We start from the raw sequence: 20,340 nt of genomic DNA, 5'->3' as shown, positions 1-20,340 counted from the left end.
CAATAAATACAAATAAATAGAATTTTTTTTAAAGGTTATAAAAAATAAATTAAAAATTAAATATTTAAAACAATTTGAAAAAATTAAAATAAAAAAATTTCGGTTTTGGCCTCACATTTTTTTTATTTCGGTTTCGTTTCGGTTTTTAAATTTCCATTTCGGTGCACCTCTAATAATAATAAACACAAATGTAAAAAATGCCAGGGATTAAAAACAGATTTGCTCACCTACACACCCAAGCCTTTAACCTCAGCTGGGTGATTACTGGAAAATCTTTATTTTGGTGTTTTTAAATCTTTATTTTGGTGTAATCCCTGTAATCGTTTTTCTTTATTTGAGACCTCTATCTTAGGGGAGAAAACCCCAAAGGTGCAGGTATTTAGAGGTACCTGCACATATCTGCAGCAACCTCCCAAACCTTACTGTAACAGCCTCATACATTCAGCAGTTGGACAGCAGTAGTCCATTATGGAGAACATGCCCTGTAGTTCTGACAGGGAAAGCTTCAGAACTGATAATGTCCACAGTTGCGGACTCCTTCCAGTCTCCTACTAATTTCTATTGGGCAGTGAAGCTGGCTATCATAGTAATGGTCCAATAGAAATGTGAGAGGGATCTACTTGAATGTGTTTGAGCTTTGCCTGTCAGAAAGGTCTGGTATTTGGTCGTCTATTGGAGGCTTGTGCAGGTATGCGCACCTCTAGGTGCCCGCACTTTATGCTTGCAGCAGTTTTGATTTTTGTCTCATTACAGAGTTTTGTTACTATTTTAGAAGCAGACTTTTCATCCGGCCTTCATTTTCGACAGGCCAAAGCAAGTACTACTATATTTGTTTTTATTTATACTAACTTACTAAGGTTGACTAAAAGAAACTACATTGGGTGAATTCCACCTTAAGGTATGCAAATACCGAAAGGGGAGGGGCTTTTAACAAATGCTATAAACTCTCTAATTGTATAAAAATATAAAATTGATTTATTATATAATTGGAAATAAACAAAATAAATATAAACATAATTGGTCCAATTCACATGCAATATAAGTGTCACATCAAGTCAACAGTAGTTATAAAAGTAGGACATTGTAGATAACTCATTCAGATAAAACCCGACATGTTTCGCCCTACTGGGCTTCTTCAGGGGAAATTATATATCCTGAATGAGAGAGAACCCATGTGAAGCAAATTAGAGACTGCATTCTCATATAAAACGAACATATATATACATTATTATATCATAGATATTAGCGAGCTTATTAATCACTATCTTTCATTAGTTTTTATACATCTAATTGTCACCATTCTTCACCACTAATATTATATAAATAAAATAAATATGATACTTTTATCACCACATAGCATTTATTCCACTTATCAATCTCATTGAATCATTATTTATAAATCCCTAATTTGTACCTGTCTGATACAAAAGCCCCCCCCTTCACTGTTGCCCTCGACTGTTGTTGCCGCTTTGCTCTCTAGACACGATTCCCATGCGTGACTATTTCTATTTGAATAGAGGGAAAACATACTTGAAACACCCGGCCCCCTCCACCTTCATGCATCGGTGTCGACTGACGGTCCTTTTGGACTCTTCCATGTAAGCTCGCTAATATCTATGATATAATAATTTATATATATGTTCGTTTTATATGAGAATGCAGTCTCTAATTTGCTTCACATGGGTTCTCTCTCATTCAGGATATATAATTTCCCCTGAAGAAGCCCAGTAGGGCGAAACATGTCGGGTTTTATCTGAATGAGTTATCTACAATGTCCTACTTTTATAACTACTGTTGACTTGATGTGACACTTATATTGCATGTGAATTGGACCAATTATGTTTATATTTATTTTGTTTATTTCCAATTATATAATAAATCAATTTTATATTTTTATACAATTAGAGAGTTTATAGAATTTTTTAAAAGCCCCTCCCCTTTTGGTATTTGCATACCTTAAGGTGGAATTCACCCAATGTAGTTTCTTTTAGTCAATTAATTTGGGGTGTGAAATCTTGCTCTCTTTGTTCTTTAATGCCCTAATACACGCCTACTAAAACTTACTTTATAACTTACTAAGGTTTATTACACGTGGAATATGTTCAGTAAGTAAATAGGAAAAATGCATTACAGATTAAGATTTATGTCATTTGTTCTTCAACTAGATGTGTATTCCCCTAAATGAGACATAGTAATTTAATTAAAGGATATCTAAACACAAGAACAAAAATGTAATATACTGCAGCTAACCAGTCCTTCGGTGTGGTGGCTTCATTAGTTTTTGGTTTTTTTCCGATTTAAAACATTTTCTGCAAGTACAGAACAAATATCACGCCAGAAATCCAGTGTTCTTGCAGCTTTCTGTGCATTGAACTGAAATCTCAAACAATGTTTTTGCTCTCAGTTTTCTGTTGTAAACTACAGAACTCCTCCCCTTTTGTTATGGAAAGAAGGATGGTGTTTGTGGTTCAGAGCCTAGAGTGATAATACTGCTCCTCTATAGATACAGAACAGTGAGTGAGTGCTGGCACCGTAGGACAGAAAGTGCTCTACTGGCAGGATTAGAAGGTGAAAAAACAGGGAACAAAAGAGAAACTAAATCAGTCACAACACCCCACAAGGACCAGTCACATGCAATATACTACACCTTTATTCTTGGGTTAAGATACACTTTAATAGTGGGTTGTAATGAGTTAGAATATGATAGAACATGGGAAGATATCAGTGAGTGGTAGATCTGTGTGACATAAGCATAACATTTCTGTGTATTTTTGTCTCAGGGCCCATTCACACCATAGTCTTGCATTAATCGCATGATACTGCACAGTTAAAACACACTATCACACAACACACCTACACACCTAGCGTGCGGAGCCATTCATTTGACTGGGGACTCCGACGCACCTCCTGGCCGCAGTGCCCTGCATAGCAACACCCCGTGGGTTGCATTGCGGTGGAAAAAGTAGTGCATGCAATTAACATGACGAATGGGTCCTCAAAGTTTGCTTTGTGATAAGCCAACTGATTCACTGGGCAGCAGCTATTTCTGTGTGATAAAGCTTCTATCAATCTATTTAACAGCTCTTATGGATGATCTATATAAAAAAGTTCTGGAGGAATTCAATACACCCAATGAAAAAGCTAACGGAGGTTCATTTCAAAAAAATAAACGTAAGTGGTCATGACTCTTCAGTCTCCATAAATATATCAAAACGTATAGGAAAAAGGATACAAAAAGGTACTGCTCATTAAAAACATGATAGAACTAGCTAGAGCAGCTGTCCTTAAATATAGGTCCATGGGCTGGTTAGTGTCCACTGCTTGCTGTGGAATGGAGAGGGCCCCAAATTCAGGGCTCTACAATTGTACACAGAAGGGTGACCCTCTATAAAGAGTGGCAGCACCAAGGCACTGTTGGGCAGGAGATCACTGAATAATTCCATCCATGACATAATCTGGCCAGCAGAGGAGTAAAGTGGGATATGTAGTGTATTCAAAGTTAAGCGAGCACCCATTCCAGGTGGGCTTTCCAAATCCCACTGACACCAATGAAGAGAGACTATTCTCTTACAGACAACAAACTATGAGGCACTATTTACCCCACTTCCACCATCTCTGTCACACATGCCTGATGAAGGGATCCTGCGCGGTTCTGAAACGCTGTGCTATCTGTTGGACATGATACGGAAACATCAATAAAGACGCTTTTAGACAAAGATCCTTAGTGTGCAGGGAAAACACTTACTATACTTGTGGAATACGAGGCCAGTCGCAGATCACTACAGCACCCATTCTATAAAAAAAGAAAAAGAAGGTCACAGGTCAAGAGTGCGGTGGGATATTCATTCTACTATTTCTCCCACTTACACAAACAATGTGGCACTATTCTTCCCACTGAGACCATTGATGGGGCACCATTCCTCCCTTTGACAACAGCACCCTCCAACTGAGCGCCAGGCCATGTATTACTCCTACTGACCGCTGACACTAAGGGAACGTTTTACGTCCACTGACCATCGAAGCAGGGGCATTTTTTATTTCCAGTGATGCCAGGGCAATGTTTGCTCCCACTGATCACCATTGCAGGGACAAAACTAACAGGTTCATTTTACAGAGGGTACCATAAGCAGTCAGGACTTACCTTGCCCACATGTTCCCTCTACCACAGACCGCCACCAGACTGCTTGAAATTCATATGCAAGTCTTAATGTTTTGAGAAAGAGCGACTCCCATGTGACAGTACTCAGGCGCAGAAACTGCTACTCTTGCACCAATTGTATTGTTGGGAGACACAGGGAGAGTTGCATGTTATGCCATACCTAGACATACCAGATGGTCTACCAGCACTCAATATGTCAGGGGAGCACTGGGAAGAAAAGTACTGGTTGATTATGATCCTCCTTACAGTGAATTTGTATGGCCAAGGCACAGGTTCACATTAAATTCAATGATGTGCCACTCTAAAATTGTATGAATTACAAATATGACTGCAGAATACAACCAGAACAGACTGCACTTTTGTCTCTGCCTCTGCAATAAGCTGTTACCATGATTCAGTGCATGTATAGCTGGCACATCCAGAATAAAATGAATAGAATCTCAGCATGCCTGATTATAGGGGTCATACTGATCTTGAACACGGGGCAAATATAAAAATACTATTTATTCCTGTTAAGTATTTATTAAAATATTAAATATATTTTGCGGCTGTAACATGCTTACCAGATGTGGGAGTACAGATATAATTTCATTTCTGTACTGCTGCTGCTGCTGCTGCTTTTTTATTGTCCAATCAGCAGGCAGAAGCAAGGTCTGAGACCAGGCTTCATCACTTACTGTAGAGAAAAGTGAGGTCTTAGTCCTGGATGTCCTTTCTGTCAGGGGAGCCTGAGTAAATGGAATTACAAATCCTTTGCCAGGTATGTCAGCTGTTTATTTCGCCCTTAGACTGGAGTTCAGTTTTTAGTTATCCATATTCACAAAGTGATTATTAGCTCAGCAGGATTGGGCGTCCATTTTTGATGGCTGTAGTCGTCATACGATATATGCAGATACTGCATACCACAAAATCAAAAAACATACTGTAGGTGTGTATTTATAAAAAAATTTGCAGAGCTATTCATTCTTTAGGTTGTTACCAGATATCTAAGGTACTGTATATAAAAAGCCCAACTTTTGTGTCAAGTTTATTGGGAATAAGACTAGTGCCTTAGGGTGTCAAAAGACTGTTATTGGTGTATTTGTAAAAAAAATGCAGAGCCATTCATCCTGCGAAACTGCATGTTCATTTATTCTTTGTGGATGGGGCAGAAAATGAATGTTATTAGTATATTTTCTTTCAAGGTTGAATGTATTTCATTCATACGATTAGAGTGAATCGGGAAAATACCACATTATGGCCACTAGATGAAGCTGAAGGTCATAAGTAATTATTTCTTGGGGCCACAATGCAGTGTTTTCCTAATTCACTCTAATCTTATGAATGAATACGATTAAACCTGGTAAGGGAATATACCAATAACATTCATTTTAGCTCTATTCACACAGAACAAATGAACATGCGATTTTGCAGGATGAATGGCTCTGCATTTTTAAACAAATACACAGATAACAGTCTTTTGACACCCTATGGCACTAGTCTTATTGCCAATAAACTTGAGGCAAAAGTTAGGCTTTTTATATACAGTATCTTAGATATCTGGTAATAACCTGCAAAGGAAACACAGAACAGAGCACCCAACCATGTGCGGTACTGATTTAGTAATATAAAATTGTTAAAAACAATGTAGGCTACTGACAAGTGTAGCAGCATAAAAGCTTATCAACAGACTCCGGGAATGAAAGGCTGTCAATTCAATGATTCCATACAAGCTCTCACAGTCCCCGATCTGTGAGATATTAAAGAAAAAAAATGTAGAGAAAGGATATGAGAGTGAGTTGATTAACTCAATGTTTCTCAAACATAGACACAGACAGGAGAAAAGACCTCAGACATTGGATTAGGTAAATCAATACAATTTGTCCTTTTGCACACAGTGTAATAAGAATGCTTTTCAGGTATCTAGAATCCTAAAGAAGCACTGGAGGGTGCTAAAAGAAGATCTGTTTCTCAAGGATTCATTGCCAGACCTTCCAAAAGTTATATTAAAAAAAAAAATCAGGACTCTCAAGAATATGTTGGCCCCAAGCAAAGTTAATTCCCTTAGACCTAAGAATACTGGACAAGGGATGTTTGGCCAGAACGGTAGCTACAGTTTTAGTGTCCCAAACTGTGGTCCGTGCCACTATATGTGGCACAGGAAGAAGGAGGTTTGTAGTGCCCATGGTCTTTTGTACCCTATTCAACAATGTATTAATTGTGGAATCGAATATGTCATTCATGGCCTGATTGTCCATGTGGCAAGATATATGTTGGAAGAATTATTAGGACATTCAGCGTCAGATTCGGGGAGCACAAACATAACATCAATTAAAAAGCCGATCACCACTCTGTGCCAAAACACTTCCTGTCCTGTCATAATGCTTGGCCAGAGGGACCAAGAGCCTTTGGCATTGAAGCCATCCCTCCTTTGGGCAGCAGTAGGCCTAAATGAGACCTTGAAATCATCATCATTTATTTAGGAATAGTATTATGGAGAGTTTGGATGGTCTGTTATTTCTCTGAAAATAAAGATGGGAGCTAATGGATGGATCGAACTAGGAAGGGTTTTGTACCCACTTATCCATCTGTTGTGTGTGAAGTGTGTGTGTGTGTGTGTGTGTGTGTGTGTGTGTGTGTATATATGTATATATCTATATACACATATATATATATACTGTATATGTATATAGATATATATATATAGATAGATAGGTTTGTATGTCTATTTCCTTATGCTAGTGAATGTTCACCACTGAATTTCATCCCTGTTTCACCCAGCCAAAATTCGCTGTGGGTAATTTGTATTGGAATTTGTGCACTTAGTACCGTTTATAGAATTGCTTTGTGCGCACATTGGACAATGTTTTCTTTTTTTTTCACTTTAATCTTTTTATTCATAATATTTATATTATACTTCCTTCTCAAGCAATCTACCATTTTTAAGTATAAAACTATTTATCAGCATCTATTTATTATTTATGATTATCCTTTTTTTTGTTAATTCTTTATTTACATTTTCAATAATATAAGTAGAAGTAGAAAAACAAATTACAGAATATGGAAACAGCATTTAAAAACTAAATTGTACTCACAAATGCACAGCAGTACCATCCAAACATTGAGTATAAACCCTGTCCTCCCAGCATCTTGTCAGTAGTCCGCCTAAGAATAGCTGAATTGTAGGTTGAGGGGTAGCATGGTGCTGATCTGCGGAGGGGTCACGCTCCGGATATATTGCATAACAAACAAACAGCGAACACCTTAGTACCTCATGTATGGATATCGACATTAGCGTGACATGTGCCCGTGCAATATGTAGCCAAAATATTGTATTTGGACGTACACAATACTGTGGAACGTAAGAAAAAGACACAGGAGCAAGAGAGCTGAAGATGTATGAAATTAGAGATATTAAGCTAGAAAAATCATGCAAGGAAAAAGGAAAGAAAAGTCGGGAGAAAGGAGAAGAGGGGGGGGGATCACAGATAACAGGGGAATGGGGCACCAGAATCCCTTCTCGTGGGTAAAGGCAATTGACTGGATTAATGACTCCGAAGTGCGCTCACCCAGAGCGTATGAGTTCACTGTATGCAGTGGAATAAATAAAACACATTTTCTTTAAAAAATGTTCAGAGTGGTTAAGAGCTTTGGTTAGTTATTATTACTATTATTATACAGGATTTATATAGCGCCAACAGTTTGCGCAGCGCTTTACAATATAGGGAAGACATTTCAATCACAATACAATTCAAGACAAGATGGTAAGGACTAGAGGGCCCTGCCCCTGAGGGCTTACAGTCTAAAAGTTAGTTCTTCCATGATTCAAATGTGGTCGACCCTCTGAAGCCACAAACTAAGCGGTGGCGGGTAAGCCTTTTTCCAGTACAGGGGAATGCATGTCCTGGCAGCGTTCATTATGTGTATTAACATAGAGTTTATGTATTTGCGCTTGAAGAGCGGTGCCAGGTGTAGTAGTAGGGCTGCCGGCTCATTGCTCAAGTCTAGCCCAGAGAGTTTAGTGATAAATATTATCCTTTTAATCATAATATATTCATAATCAAAGTTCTAGCCCATATAGGAGTTTTTATGGATTCTATATTTAAATGTAATAGTAGAGATCATAGGGACTTAGGACCCCTTTATGTTATAATGTGTTATGTTATATATAATCATGCGGCTAATCCAATTTACAATTATGTGATGCATAATGCATTGTCAGAGAATAGGCCGTCTAAATGGCTGTATGCACTAAAGTTAGTTGATCTGAGTCCGCCATTGTGAGAAGGGGTGGGTCGCTGTGATCGTGGTTTCCGGTTACTGATTGGTCCCACTCCATCCAATAGCAGCCTTTGGTTGTAAGTCGTCTTATTGGCTGCCTCTCAGTCTTATTTGGTGAGCTAGCTCTGAACATTCAGGCTCTAATGAAGGGGGTGCGCCCCAGGAAACGTGTCCACCACTGCAACCACAGCCTCTGCCGGCGTATTTGTTACCTGGATCGGGGACTGTGAGAGTTGAATTGACAACCTTTCATTCCGGGACTCTTTTGATAAGCTTTTATGCTGTTACTCTTGTGAGTAGCCTATATTCTTTTTAACAATGTTATATTAATACATCAGTACTGCACAGGGTTGGGCGCTCTGTTCTGTGTTTTCTTTGCATGTATGGATGAGAGCTTTCTGATCTGAGGAGGAGCAGCACCCCTGTGGCCAGTTCATCCTGGAGTGGATAATTGTTTGATGTTAGCGCCGGAGGACTAACTTTGATTGCTCTTGTAATAACCTATTCTTATGGGTTTTTTTAATAGGGTTTGAAGATGAAGATGAACTCATTATTTCAATGAAGAATGCCCCTGATGACCAATCTATATCTTTAAGCTTGATCTTCTCAATATGGCTCTTGTCCCTAGTTGGTATACCGTTAATTGCGTTAATTGTAGCAGTTCTTTGTACATGTTGTGCCCTCAGGATCCTTGATGCCTTAGACAGACCCACTTCATCATTTAATCAGAGAATGGCAAATAAGCTTGCATAAGAGTTTTATAGACTCTACAGGTCACATGAATACTAGCAGGTGCTCCGCCAGTGGTATGTGGTTTTCCAAGGGGGCATTTTTGACAATCGTCAGTTTGTTACTTAAGTGAAATTTTGTTAAGGAAATTCATCAAATTTTCTCTTAAAGAGTTTTAACCAAATATAAAGGAGCAATGACTAGATGGGTTTATTTAAATTCAACTCTGGGCAGAAATGATATTTTATAGAAATGTATTAAATTGCTAACCTATGTAGAGAGTGCCTTTTAGTTTCTATCTATGCTTGTCCAAATTTCCTTAATCTTTACTCAGGTTGCTTAGTGACATCTAAGCACTTCCTGTAGAGAAAAGCGGTCACCTCTGCCTTTTACAACTTTACAGTCATGCATTACAGTTTACATTTGTTTTGCCTTCCCCTGAATCAACTGTGGCTAACGGAGGGCATAGGGTTCTGTTTGTGGAGCCTTTTCTATTTATTCTTTTTTCTCTATTGGTTGAACTTAATGGACGGATGTTTTCTCTATCCCCCACTGAGGGACACGGCTCTGAAGCATTCTGAGATGTAGGGTTATCCTGCTGCTTCCACGTCTCTCAGAATTCTTCAGAGCTGTGTCCCTCAATGGAATCAATGGTAAGAATTAGAATCCTTTTTTTTTCTCAACCTGACTATGTAACACGGCAGGGAACCAAGGTATTCAAGAAAAATAGCTGGTGAAGGATTACATGGATGGATAGAGTGTGAATGGGTAGAGGGATGATGGGGAGTGGGGATGAACCTGGAGATGAGCTTTAAAAACATAGCAGATTGTTTGAAAACATGTAAATGCAGTTAAAGTCTTCCATGAAAAGGAAGGTCCACTCTCTTGAAAGCCCCCCAAAATCAAATTGACTGCAAATTATTTTCAAATCCCCTTTGCAGGCAACTTCACTTTGATTAACAAACTGGAGTTTTTCCATTTAGTGCAGCATTTTTTAGAAAGGTGGAGGGTGTAATCACTAAATAAGCAGAACTTGCTATTTAAGTAAAAGATCCATTTTAAATGCAGCAGAGAAAATCTGGTCTGCTATGCTGCCAGACAGGGAAGCGATGAGTGGCAGAGTTGTGTAAACTGTGTACAAACTGCACAAAATGACAAATCCTTTGGCAGGCAAACAGCTCCCATATATTTATTGTATCTGTTTATCTAGCTGTGTGCCTGGAGGTCAGCTTTACACTGCAAATCTATTGGGCTGCTATTAGGGTTGCCACCTTTTCTTCAGGCCAAACCCGAACACTATAGCGCTTCACGGCGCTTCAATTTGTTTGTAAAGTATACACTATGCATGTATTTTGTAAATAAACGACATTTGAGTTAATCACAACTTACCAGTGTACCACAGGTCCCCAGATATGCATTCTGTAGATAAGTGTACAAAGCAGTACCCATATACCTTGCCGCAGTTCTTACCAGATATGCCAAAAGTAACGGGTGCTTGTAATGACTGCGGATGGCGCTGCTCACAACAGAACAACAATACAGATGTCACCAGCACACCGGCACCAAGATCCCATGTTACTGCAAAATCCATTTGATTGGTAGTTGTCGTTCCTAAGACAAGCACTTTCTGGGCCGCGCCGGGTCCCCTTCATCAGGCTTAGAAATGACATTCTATTATGTCCATATAAAAGTTGTGGCCCTTTTATGTAATGTCATTTCTGAGCCTGATGAAGGGGACCCTGCCCAGCCCAGAAAGCGCTTGTCACTTGAATGACAACTATCAATTAAAATAGATTTGCAGTAACATCGAATCTTGGTACCGGTGACATCTGTTTTGGAGTTCAGATATGTACTATTGCACATAAAATATGCTCCCACAAAAGTCTGCTATAGATAAACATTCAGCAGCTGCTTTATCATTTGAAAATACAGGCTTATTGCATTTGTAGTGTTTCTAAATGCCGATGTGAACCATGTGGGTGCAGAGAAAGTTCCATCATTAAATCTCATAGGCACTTGAGTATGAAATGTGCTAGCAAGAAATTGTCTTGGTGCCTAAAGAAAACTCTAACCTTCCACGTGTCATTTCAGATTCCCGGAGCCTAAAATGAAATAAGGGTTCTGTTAGCACTAGAATTAACCAAATCAGTGTATTTTCTGAAGCCCGTGTATAGACCCCTCTTGTACGAGCTGAAGCCCGTGTATAGACTACTCTTATACTAGCTGAAGCCCGTGTATAGACTACTCTTATACTAGCTGAAGCCCGTGTATAGACTACTCTTATACTAGCTGAAGCCCGTGTATGAGCTGAAGCCCGTGTATAGACCCCTCTTATACTAGCTGAAGCTTTTGTATGGACCCCTCTTATATTAGCTGAAGCCCGTGTATAGACCTTTCTTATACTAGCTGAAGCCCATGTATAGACCCCTCTTAAACTAGCTGAAGCCCGTGTATAGACTACTCTTATACTAGCTGAAGCTTTTGTATGGACCCCTCTTATACTAGCTGAAGCCCGTGTATGGACCCCTCTTATACTAGCTGAAGCCTGTGTATAGACTACTCTTATACTAGCTGAAGCTCGTGTATAGACCCCTCTTATACTAGCTGAAGCCCATGTATAGACTACTCTTATACTAGCTGAAGCCCATGTATAGACTACTCTTATACTAGCTGAAGCCCGTGTATAGACCCCTCTTATACTAGCTGAAGCCCGTGTATAGACCCCTCTTATACTAGCTGAAGCCCGTGTATAGACCTCTCTTATACTAGCTGAAGCTCATGTATAGACCCCTCTTATACTAGCTGAAGCTTTTGTATGGACCCCTCTTATACTAGCTGAAGCCCGTGTATAGACCCCTCTTATACTAGCTGAAGCTTGTCTATGGACCCCTCTTAGGCCCCGTTCACATATAGCGAATTGTCGCGCGATTTCCGCCGCGATATCGCGCATTTTTGCCGCGCGATATCGCGAGAAGTCGCCGGCCAATGTTATTCAATGGAGCTGTCTTTACTCCATGTCGCGCGTCGCTCGTCGCGGTCGCAAGTTGCTTCTACCGGACCCTTTTTTCGGCGGATTTTGCGCGATTTTGCTTTTTTTCTATGGAGCCCGACGGGGAAGGTCGCGCTACCGTCGCTGGATCGTCGCTGGAACGTCGCCCCGAAAGTCGCGCTATCCCGGCCGTGCGGATCCGCTGCAAAAGGTATGTCGCTAGGTGTGAATGGGGTCTTATACTAGCTGAAGCCCGTGTATGGACCCCTCTTATATTAGCTGAAGCCCGTGTATAGACCCCTCTTATACTAGCTGAAGCTTGTCTATGGACCCCTCTTATAAAAACTGAAACCCGTATATAGACCCCTCTTATACTAGCCGAAACCCGTGTATAGACCCCTCTTATACTAGCCGAAACCCGTGTATAGACCCCTCTTATACTAGCCCACCAACCCTTATCACCAATCTTACCCCCACACTGACAACCAATGTCCCCACCCACCTATAATGACCACCAATGCCCCCTGCCCACCTCCACCCACTGGCACAAATGTTTTTTTCTCTGTCCACTGACACCAATGCAGTTCTTTTAACCCCACTGACACCCATGCTTTTTTAAATATATTTTTCCCTACGGACCACCAACATTAAGACATTCTTCTTCGTACTGGCACAAACACTAGGAGTGTTTCTCCTGAACACTGGAGGGGGAGATGTTTCTAGTCCGAATCAGGAAAAAAAACATAGGGTGACAACACTGCTCTTCCTCAGATCCAGCACCGTGCGTGTTGTCACCCTTGGACAGTATGAAATAAAGATACATTTGAAGGAGATTCCTTGTGTGCTGTCATGCTGCTGTAAGCAGGAATCTCATTACTGGAGATAATCAAAGCACGCTGGTGGGTATTTCAACTCTCAAACATCTAACCACAACTGAAATATTACTTTGATGTAGACTGAGCCTTTAATTTAAATTAAAAAAAACAAAAACATATTCTGTGAAAAGCAATGCATTTATGGCAGTCATTCTTCCTCCTTTTCACTGGAGTCCAGAGACAGAGGACTACGCGGGGACAGCTGAGAAAATTCATACTGATCATATGGAGACTGGATGAAGGTTGTTCCTGTAAAGATCATGGGAAAAAATTCTCAGAACCATTAAGGCAAGACATGCTTCTTAATTGGATTCTTACATCCAGTTTTTAACACATTGAGAAGTGTATATAACAATAATATATTGCTTACCACAGACAGAATACATTACTTTATATTAAACCTCCAAATCTGCTGACGGCTGCTATGGGAGGCTGCACACTGATGCTTTCTGCACTTCTATTATACAAGCCAGTGACATTGCTAGGATTGTGGGAGACATGGGGCACACGGATGGTAATAACTCGCACGCTGCTGCATTTTGTGGGGGTGTCTGGACATGTCTAAAAGTGGGAGTGGCTTAAAGGGGAGGGCCTAAATAGAGTCTGCACCTACTTACTGTATACACTGCACACATATGGTGGAATCCTTGTACCCATAAAATATTCTTTAATTACTGTGTGACAAGTGAGACTCCCACAGACACACATAACATCAGGAAACACAACCATATCTTAAAGAAACAAACTCCTCCACACGCAGAATATAGACTGGAAAGTAACACTTTGTCTGATCTTACCTTCATGAAAAATTAGGAGTGCTACATAGCAACTGCTTAGTAAGGAGCATGTAATATACATCAAAGTTTATTAAGCACAGTGGTCAGAATAGAGAACATACAGTGCAGAGTACCGTACGAGTCCATCTAGCATACGGAACATACAACATAGCAGGCAAATATAGGCAGTGTAGAATAGGTAACATACAGCACAGCTTACAGAATGAGCCGGTTCAAATAGGTAACATAAAACATGGTGTACCAAATGAGGTGGTGTGTAGTATACAGTGCAGAGTACAGAAGGAGGCGCTGTGGAATAGGGAATGTACAGCACAGTGTATAGAATGAGGAGGGATGGAAGAGAAAATCTACAATGCAGTCCACAGTATGGATTAGTGTGGAATAGGGAATGTACAGCACAGTGTACAGAATGAGGAGGGGTGGAAGAGAAAATGTACAATGCAGCCCACAGTATGGATTAGTGTGGAATAGGGAATGTACAGCACAGTGTACAGAATGAGGAGGGGTGGAATAGGAAACATACAGTGCAGCAAAAAGAATGATGTGTGGAAAAGGAAATGAACAGCACAAAGAACATGATAATGCATTGTGGAATAGGAAATTAACAGCACAGTTGACAAATGAAGCATGTACGGTGCAGTGAACAGAATGATGCCGTGTGGAAAGGAGCATGTACAGTGCAGTGAACAGAATGACCCCGTGTGGAAAAAAGCATGTACGGTGCAGTGAACAGAATGATGCCGTGTGGAAAGGAGCATGTACAGTGCAGTGAATAGAATGATGCCGTGTGGAAAGGAGCATGTACGGTGCAGTGAACAGAATGATGCCATGTGGAAAGGAGCATGTACAGTGCAGTGAATAGAATGATGCCGTGTGGAAAGGAGCATGTACAGTGCAGTGAACATAATGATGCCGTGTGGAAAGGAGCATGTACGGTGCAGTGAACAGAATGACGCCATGTGGAATAGGGCATGTGCAGTGCAGCGAATACAATGAGAAGCTGTACAACAGGAAACGTACAGTGTAGTATACAAAATGGCATGATGTAGAATAGGAAATGTACAGCATAGTGAACAAAAAGAGGCGGTATGGAACAGGAAATGTGCAGCTTAATGAACAAAATGACAAGGTGTGGTCAAACAATTTAGTGGTGACAACAGTGGAACATGTCTATGTAATGTATGTTAAAATGGCCACTTGTATTCTCCATTAAGAGTGTGTGAGAGGGTGACAACAGCACAATTAGGAGATCTTCCTTTAAATTGAATTCATTGAAAGCTGCAGATTTAAAATGTTAAAAATGACTTTGACATGTTCAATTATATATGAGGTTTTAGAGGCTGGATTTAGAGCTAATTTGGTCCGCAACACTCCACAGAAACTGCCCTTCTAAAACTTCCTAACGATCTACTAACTGCTAAAACCAATGGCCACTACTCTGTAGTCCTACTTTTAGACCTTTCTGCTGCCTTTGACACAGTTGACCACCCGCGTCTCCTTAATAAACTCCAATCCCTTGGCCTCCATGGCTCTTCTTTCTCATGGTTCATCTCCTACCTATCTCAGCACACCTTCAGTGTCACTTACAATTCTACCTCCTCCTCTCCTCTCCCCTTTCTGTGGGGGTCCCCTAAGGGTCTGTCCTTGGCTCCCTTCTATTCTCCATCTACACTTCTTCCCTGGGTCACTTGATAGCCTCCCATGGCTTCTAATACTCGTCTCACTTTTAGTGTACTAATTTGTAGTAATAAAGGGGAAAAAAGGCAAACAAAACAGCCATCACATCTAAGGACTGGTAAGCTGCAAGTGTTTGTTCTTAAGCGTATATACACTTTAAGGAGATTGTACAATCAGATTGTGATGTGTTTAACGAGGTACAGTTTTATCCAAAGTGCACTTATTCTTAAACAAAAAGATTAAGTGCACTTTGTATTAAAGTGCACTTATCCTTTGAAGGAGAGATGTGCGGTCTATAGAAGAAAAGGCTGTCAGCTTCTTCACCATTCAGACTGGCTTTTAACAGGTTACACAGCGGGGAATGCCTCCCTGCTATGTAACCTGTCATTAATTACAGTCGGCGCTTCACCCGGCTTTTGACAGCTATGTTAGGTTACACAGCAGCGGTCTTCCTCGAAGCTTGAGCTCTGTGGATGGTTTGAACCAATGGCAAAGCGCCCTTGGTCCAAGACTTCCAATCAAAAACAAAGAAAGAAAAACAAAACGCTGTTAACATCCATCTAAATGCCTCATCAGGAGGAACATGTGAGGACCTCACCTGCCACGGACCTCACCGCACTTACCTGCTTTAAACACTCTTTACTACAAAGCCTTCATCACTGAGGCTTCTTTACACACAGTCTTTAGCCTGATATGCCTATCTATTCAGAACATAGGTTCTTACCTTTGAATGCACAGGATGATTTACTTGTTCCAATCGCCTTCCAAGTGTTAATGTACCTTTAAAGAAAATAACTGATTATTCTGCCGTATGGGATAATAAGCTAAATACTAAGATAACATATTCTGTATGCTACATGTGTCTGTACAGTTCATTACCGATAGCAGCATGGAGGCAGACTAGCTATGGGTGATGAACAAGCATTAAGGATCACAACCTGACAACACAGCACAAATCACAATGCTCCTCTTCTACCTGTCACTGAGAACACATTTTGGATGCACTTCCTGTCACATTGAAACATTCTTACATTTAGCTTTTTAGTAATACAGTACTTGTGAAAATGAAAGCTACATGTTAAAAATAATTAATCATCTTAAGCCAGAAGGATTTTACACATAGGAGATACATCATTAAACATTAACAAGGTTTCTAGGACATAGCTCCTATGTTCAGGTCCTCCCCCGGCTGCTGCTCCTCTTGCTGTAATTACTGGTTGTCAAATGACACTTGCAGACAGTGTGCAAGTGTCGCTGACTAACATACTGTAACAATGTATTGTTACGTCTGTAAAAAAGAAGTCAAGGCAACTGGAGTTGCTGTATTTTTCTTGAAGACGTTTCACTAGTCATCCGACCAGCTTTCTCAATTCAGAATGACTGAATTAACATCTCTCTGGGCAGGTTAATAACACCTCTCAGCTCCAATTATGCAAATGCAATCAGTACCTGGTGGCGACTAACAGGTTATGTGGATTGGAGCGACATTCACCATATTTATTCCCAGATAATTTTTTATACAAGTCATTCTGAATTGAGAAAGCTGGTTGGATGACCAGTGAAACATCTTCAAGAAACATACAGCAAGTCCAGTTGCCTTGACTTCTTTTTTACAGATATACCATGACCTGGATGAATGAGAACCTTCACCAACAATGTATTGCTACATTTTATTCATATGTAGATGAAAGGTGTATGCCTTGATCTGCATATTACATCAGTAATATCAGAGTCCTTACAAGCAAAATATATATATACAGTATATAATCCTAATGAACTCCTTCCTCCCCGTCTCCCATTAGCTATTAGTTTTCTGCTGCGGACAGGTTTGGAGACAGGAATTAAGGTGAGGAGATCTCTCTGTTGGAGTATATAAGACATTATAGGAAACCAGGGGCTGTTCTAGACCACCAAGCTCCACCTATGCCTAAAATATCACTTTTGGGTGGACTGTCCCTTTTAAAGTACGTCATGTGGAAATCGGCATATAAACCACAGTATGGGCTGCCACTGTATCTGAGCAATAGTCACACTTGCACCAGTGCACCTTCTCTGCTCTAGATGGAGAAAACATAGTGCACATCTCTCATAGTATTGCAGCATATTACTGTTTAAATAAGAAGTAATGTGTTTTCAGGGCACATAATACAAACAATGCAGCAGCTCGTACAGTGTAAACACATATATATCCCAATGGGGTTCTCTTCTGCTAACAAGCTTAGCTGAGTGTACATCTGCTTTACTGCCACAACACAAGCTCCCCGAACTCCAATGATTTCCTCCATATGGCACGATGATTTCCCTTCCTTTCATCTTATCAGCAGTTAAAGCCCAAATGAACCTTCAGTATAAAACAGTCCAGGCGCATCGACACAAAAGGTATTCAAAGGACAAGTGAACTTTAAGACAAAGTACATACATCCTTTTTGCCCCTTCACCTGACCTAAATGAACCCATCCCACCGCAGATGCATACTTACCTCGATCCGATGGACACGGCCTCCAGTGCTTGCTTATCTTCAACGCTGCAAGTCTCACTCTCCCGGCTGCACCTGCACATTACAGCCTCAGGGTCTTCCATAGGGCCATCTCCCTTTGTCTCGGGCCTCGGGTTATAGCCCCATAGAAGTCCATGGGAGTGTAATACACAGATGCGGCCAGGAGAGTAAGACTTGTAACAGTAAGACTGGATGTAAGCAAACACCGGAGGCTGCAAGGTAAGTAGGCATCTGTGGAGGAGGAGGGTGGGTTAGGTTAGTGCTAAAGGGCAAAAAAGATAAGTGCACTTGGTCTTTAATCTCTTACAGCTTGTTTTTTTTTTAAAACACAGACGCAGTAGAAAAACCTGTCCCATGCCAGCAGCTATAGAGTAGAACCATTAACCTCCCTGGCGGTAATCCCGAGTGTGGCTCGGGGTTCATTTTCTGTACCATAAGCGGTAACCCCGAGCCACACTGGGGGAATTCACAGCCCGCCTCTTACCTTGTCCCTCGAGCCGCGCTGTGTCCTCCGGGCCGATGCCGGCAATCGTCTCGTCTCGTCTTCCGGGTTCCGTCCCTTGCGAGCATCCGCGTCGCAGGGGGGCGGAACCGGCGGGAGATTCAAAAGTTAGAAAAAAAACCCCCCAAAAACAAGTAGAACGAAAAAAGGAAGAAAAAAAAGAAAAAAAATCTTACCGGCAGGGAGGATAAGGTAGCCACATTTTGATTTATTCAGTAGAAATCGGCCAAAATTTAAGCTGACAGTGTCTTTCTCGGCAACACCCGGCTAAACAAACTTTGATTGCATAATTGAAGGAGCCAGGTGGAAAACTGTCGGCTGAACAGTGACTGCATCCAATCAGCTGGTAGGGGAGATCCTTTCATTCATTGTGTTTAGTTTGGACAGAGGAATCTATGTGTTTATGGCTGTCAATCCTCTGTGTGTGGGCTCATTTCATAGGTCTGACATACCCCCTGCTGAATCAGGCCAATAGCTCTGCAATCCACAAAGCTCATTCCAGCTGATTGGAGAGCTCTGGCCATGACTCAGCAGGGGGCGTGTCAGACCCCTGCAAAGAGACCACTGCTTTCCCAAAGACCGCAATGGTCCCATTCTGCAGCATGCTGGCAGGGGGCAGGCTTTTCTATTCAGACTGGCGTTGTCTTCTAAAGAATACAAACTGTAAGGCTTCCAACACCTTCTATGTATGTACATGAACTGTATTTAGCCGATATAAACGTATCTTTCTTTTACAAACGGTTTAGATGTTTTTAGAAAACAAGACAGTACAATATACCATAAAAGATTTTAAAAAAGGTATAAAATGTCTCAAAGGTTACAAAGCAAAAGTGTAACATGAATAAAAGCAATGGGATAAGGCATAAGGCATAAGGCATAGTACGAATAAACTGAAACTGCGATTGATCTTGCAGTGTATTTTAAGCCATTTTAAAAATCATCTTTCACTTCCCGTCCTGTAGACACGAGAGGAAGTATGATGAAATATCTCCAAACAAAAATGCCTTATTTTGGCTCTTGGATTTCCTTTTAATTTTACACATTGAAAGAGTGAATCTCCTTTATGGGGAGGTAGCAGTAAAAACCTGTCAGGGGCCCCAACCTGTCACCACTCTATCCAAACTTACAGAAAAAGTTTTGGCTGTAGGTACAATTTAAAGTTGAATGCCAACACTGCTTGTGCAGGCAGTAAGTTAACAGACAGCTAAAAGAAATCAAGATATTTACTCCTCATAGTTAAGTGCATTGGTCCAATTGAGCAGCTCGTCCACTTCCCAGTCCAGAACAGCTTGGGTGCCATGTTGCTGTACAGATTGAATGACACCCTGTGTGGCACGGTGTACCAGGATGACAGTGTTGGGGTCTGAAGTCTGGGCATGAAGGCTTCCTTCATAATACCTAATATAAAATAATACAAGATGTGCGCCATTATTATGGGTTTATTGAAAGATGTAATGGAAAGTTGAATGATAACGCATAAAATGTTTTTACCCACAGCCACCAATCAACTTTCAAAAAGTCTGTATGAATGAAAGATGACTTCTGATTAGGATTGGTTGCAATGTAGTATTGCATATTGCACACTGCTCTTTGACCAATAGTGAAAGATTATATATATATATATGTACCGGAAATGATCCTTGCAACCTTAATGATGTTCCTGTTCCTGGTAACCAAATGAGTGTCACTGGTTGAGTTTGGGTTCTTAAAGTAAACCTGACCTGAACTAATTGCCTAACCTAACAATACTGCTGATCTGCAGACATCAAACACCAGTGTTGGTCTTCAGAGCAATCTCTGTGAAGTCCTAGACCCAACTGTATATAGGAACTATATAGGAACAAGGTAAAATTAA

General features: G+C 40.7%; 1 protein-coding gene across 1 annotated transcript in view; it reads right to left on the bottom strand.

The window, feature by feature from the left end:
• Window positions 1-13,149: 13,149 nt before the first annotated feature.
• The window catches only part of CUNH11orf65 (chromosome unknown C11orf65 homolog), a 21,796-nt gene continuing 14,605 nt past the window's right edge, over window positions 13,150-20,340 (bottom strand). The window contains exons 6-8 of the mRNA XM_018556248.1: window positions 19,713-19,883; window positions 16,211-16,266; window positions 13,150-13,261 (exon numbers count right to left, since the gene is read on the bottom strand). Coding sequence (XP_018411750.1) covers window positions 13,161-13,261; window positions 16,211-16,266; window positions 19,713-19,883 — 328 coding nt within the window. The 3' untranslated portion in view covers window positions 13,150-13,160. The remainder of the gene's footprint in view (window positions 13,262-16,210; window positions 16,267-19,712; window positions 19,884-20,340) is intronic.

Source organism: Nanorana parkeri, unplaced genomic scaffold, assembly GCF_000935625.1.
Source record: "Nanorana parkeri isolate BGI_ZX_2015 unplaced genomic scaffold, ASM93562v1 scaffold229, whole genome shotgun sequence".
Classification (NCBI taxonomy): Eukaryota; Metazoa; Chordata; class Amphibia; order Anura; family Dicroglossidae; genus Nanorana; species Nanorana parkeri.
This window is presented reverse-complemented; position numbering and strand designations above follow the sequence as displayed.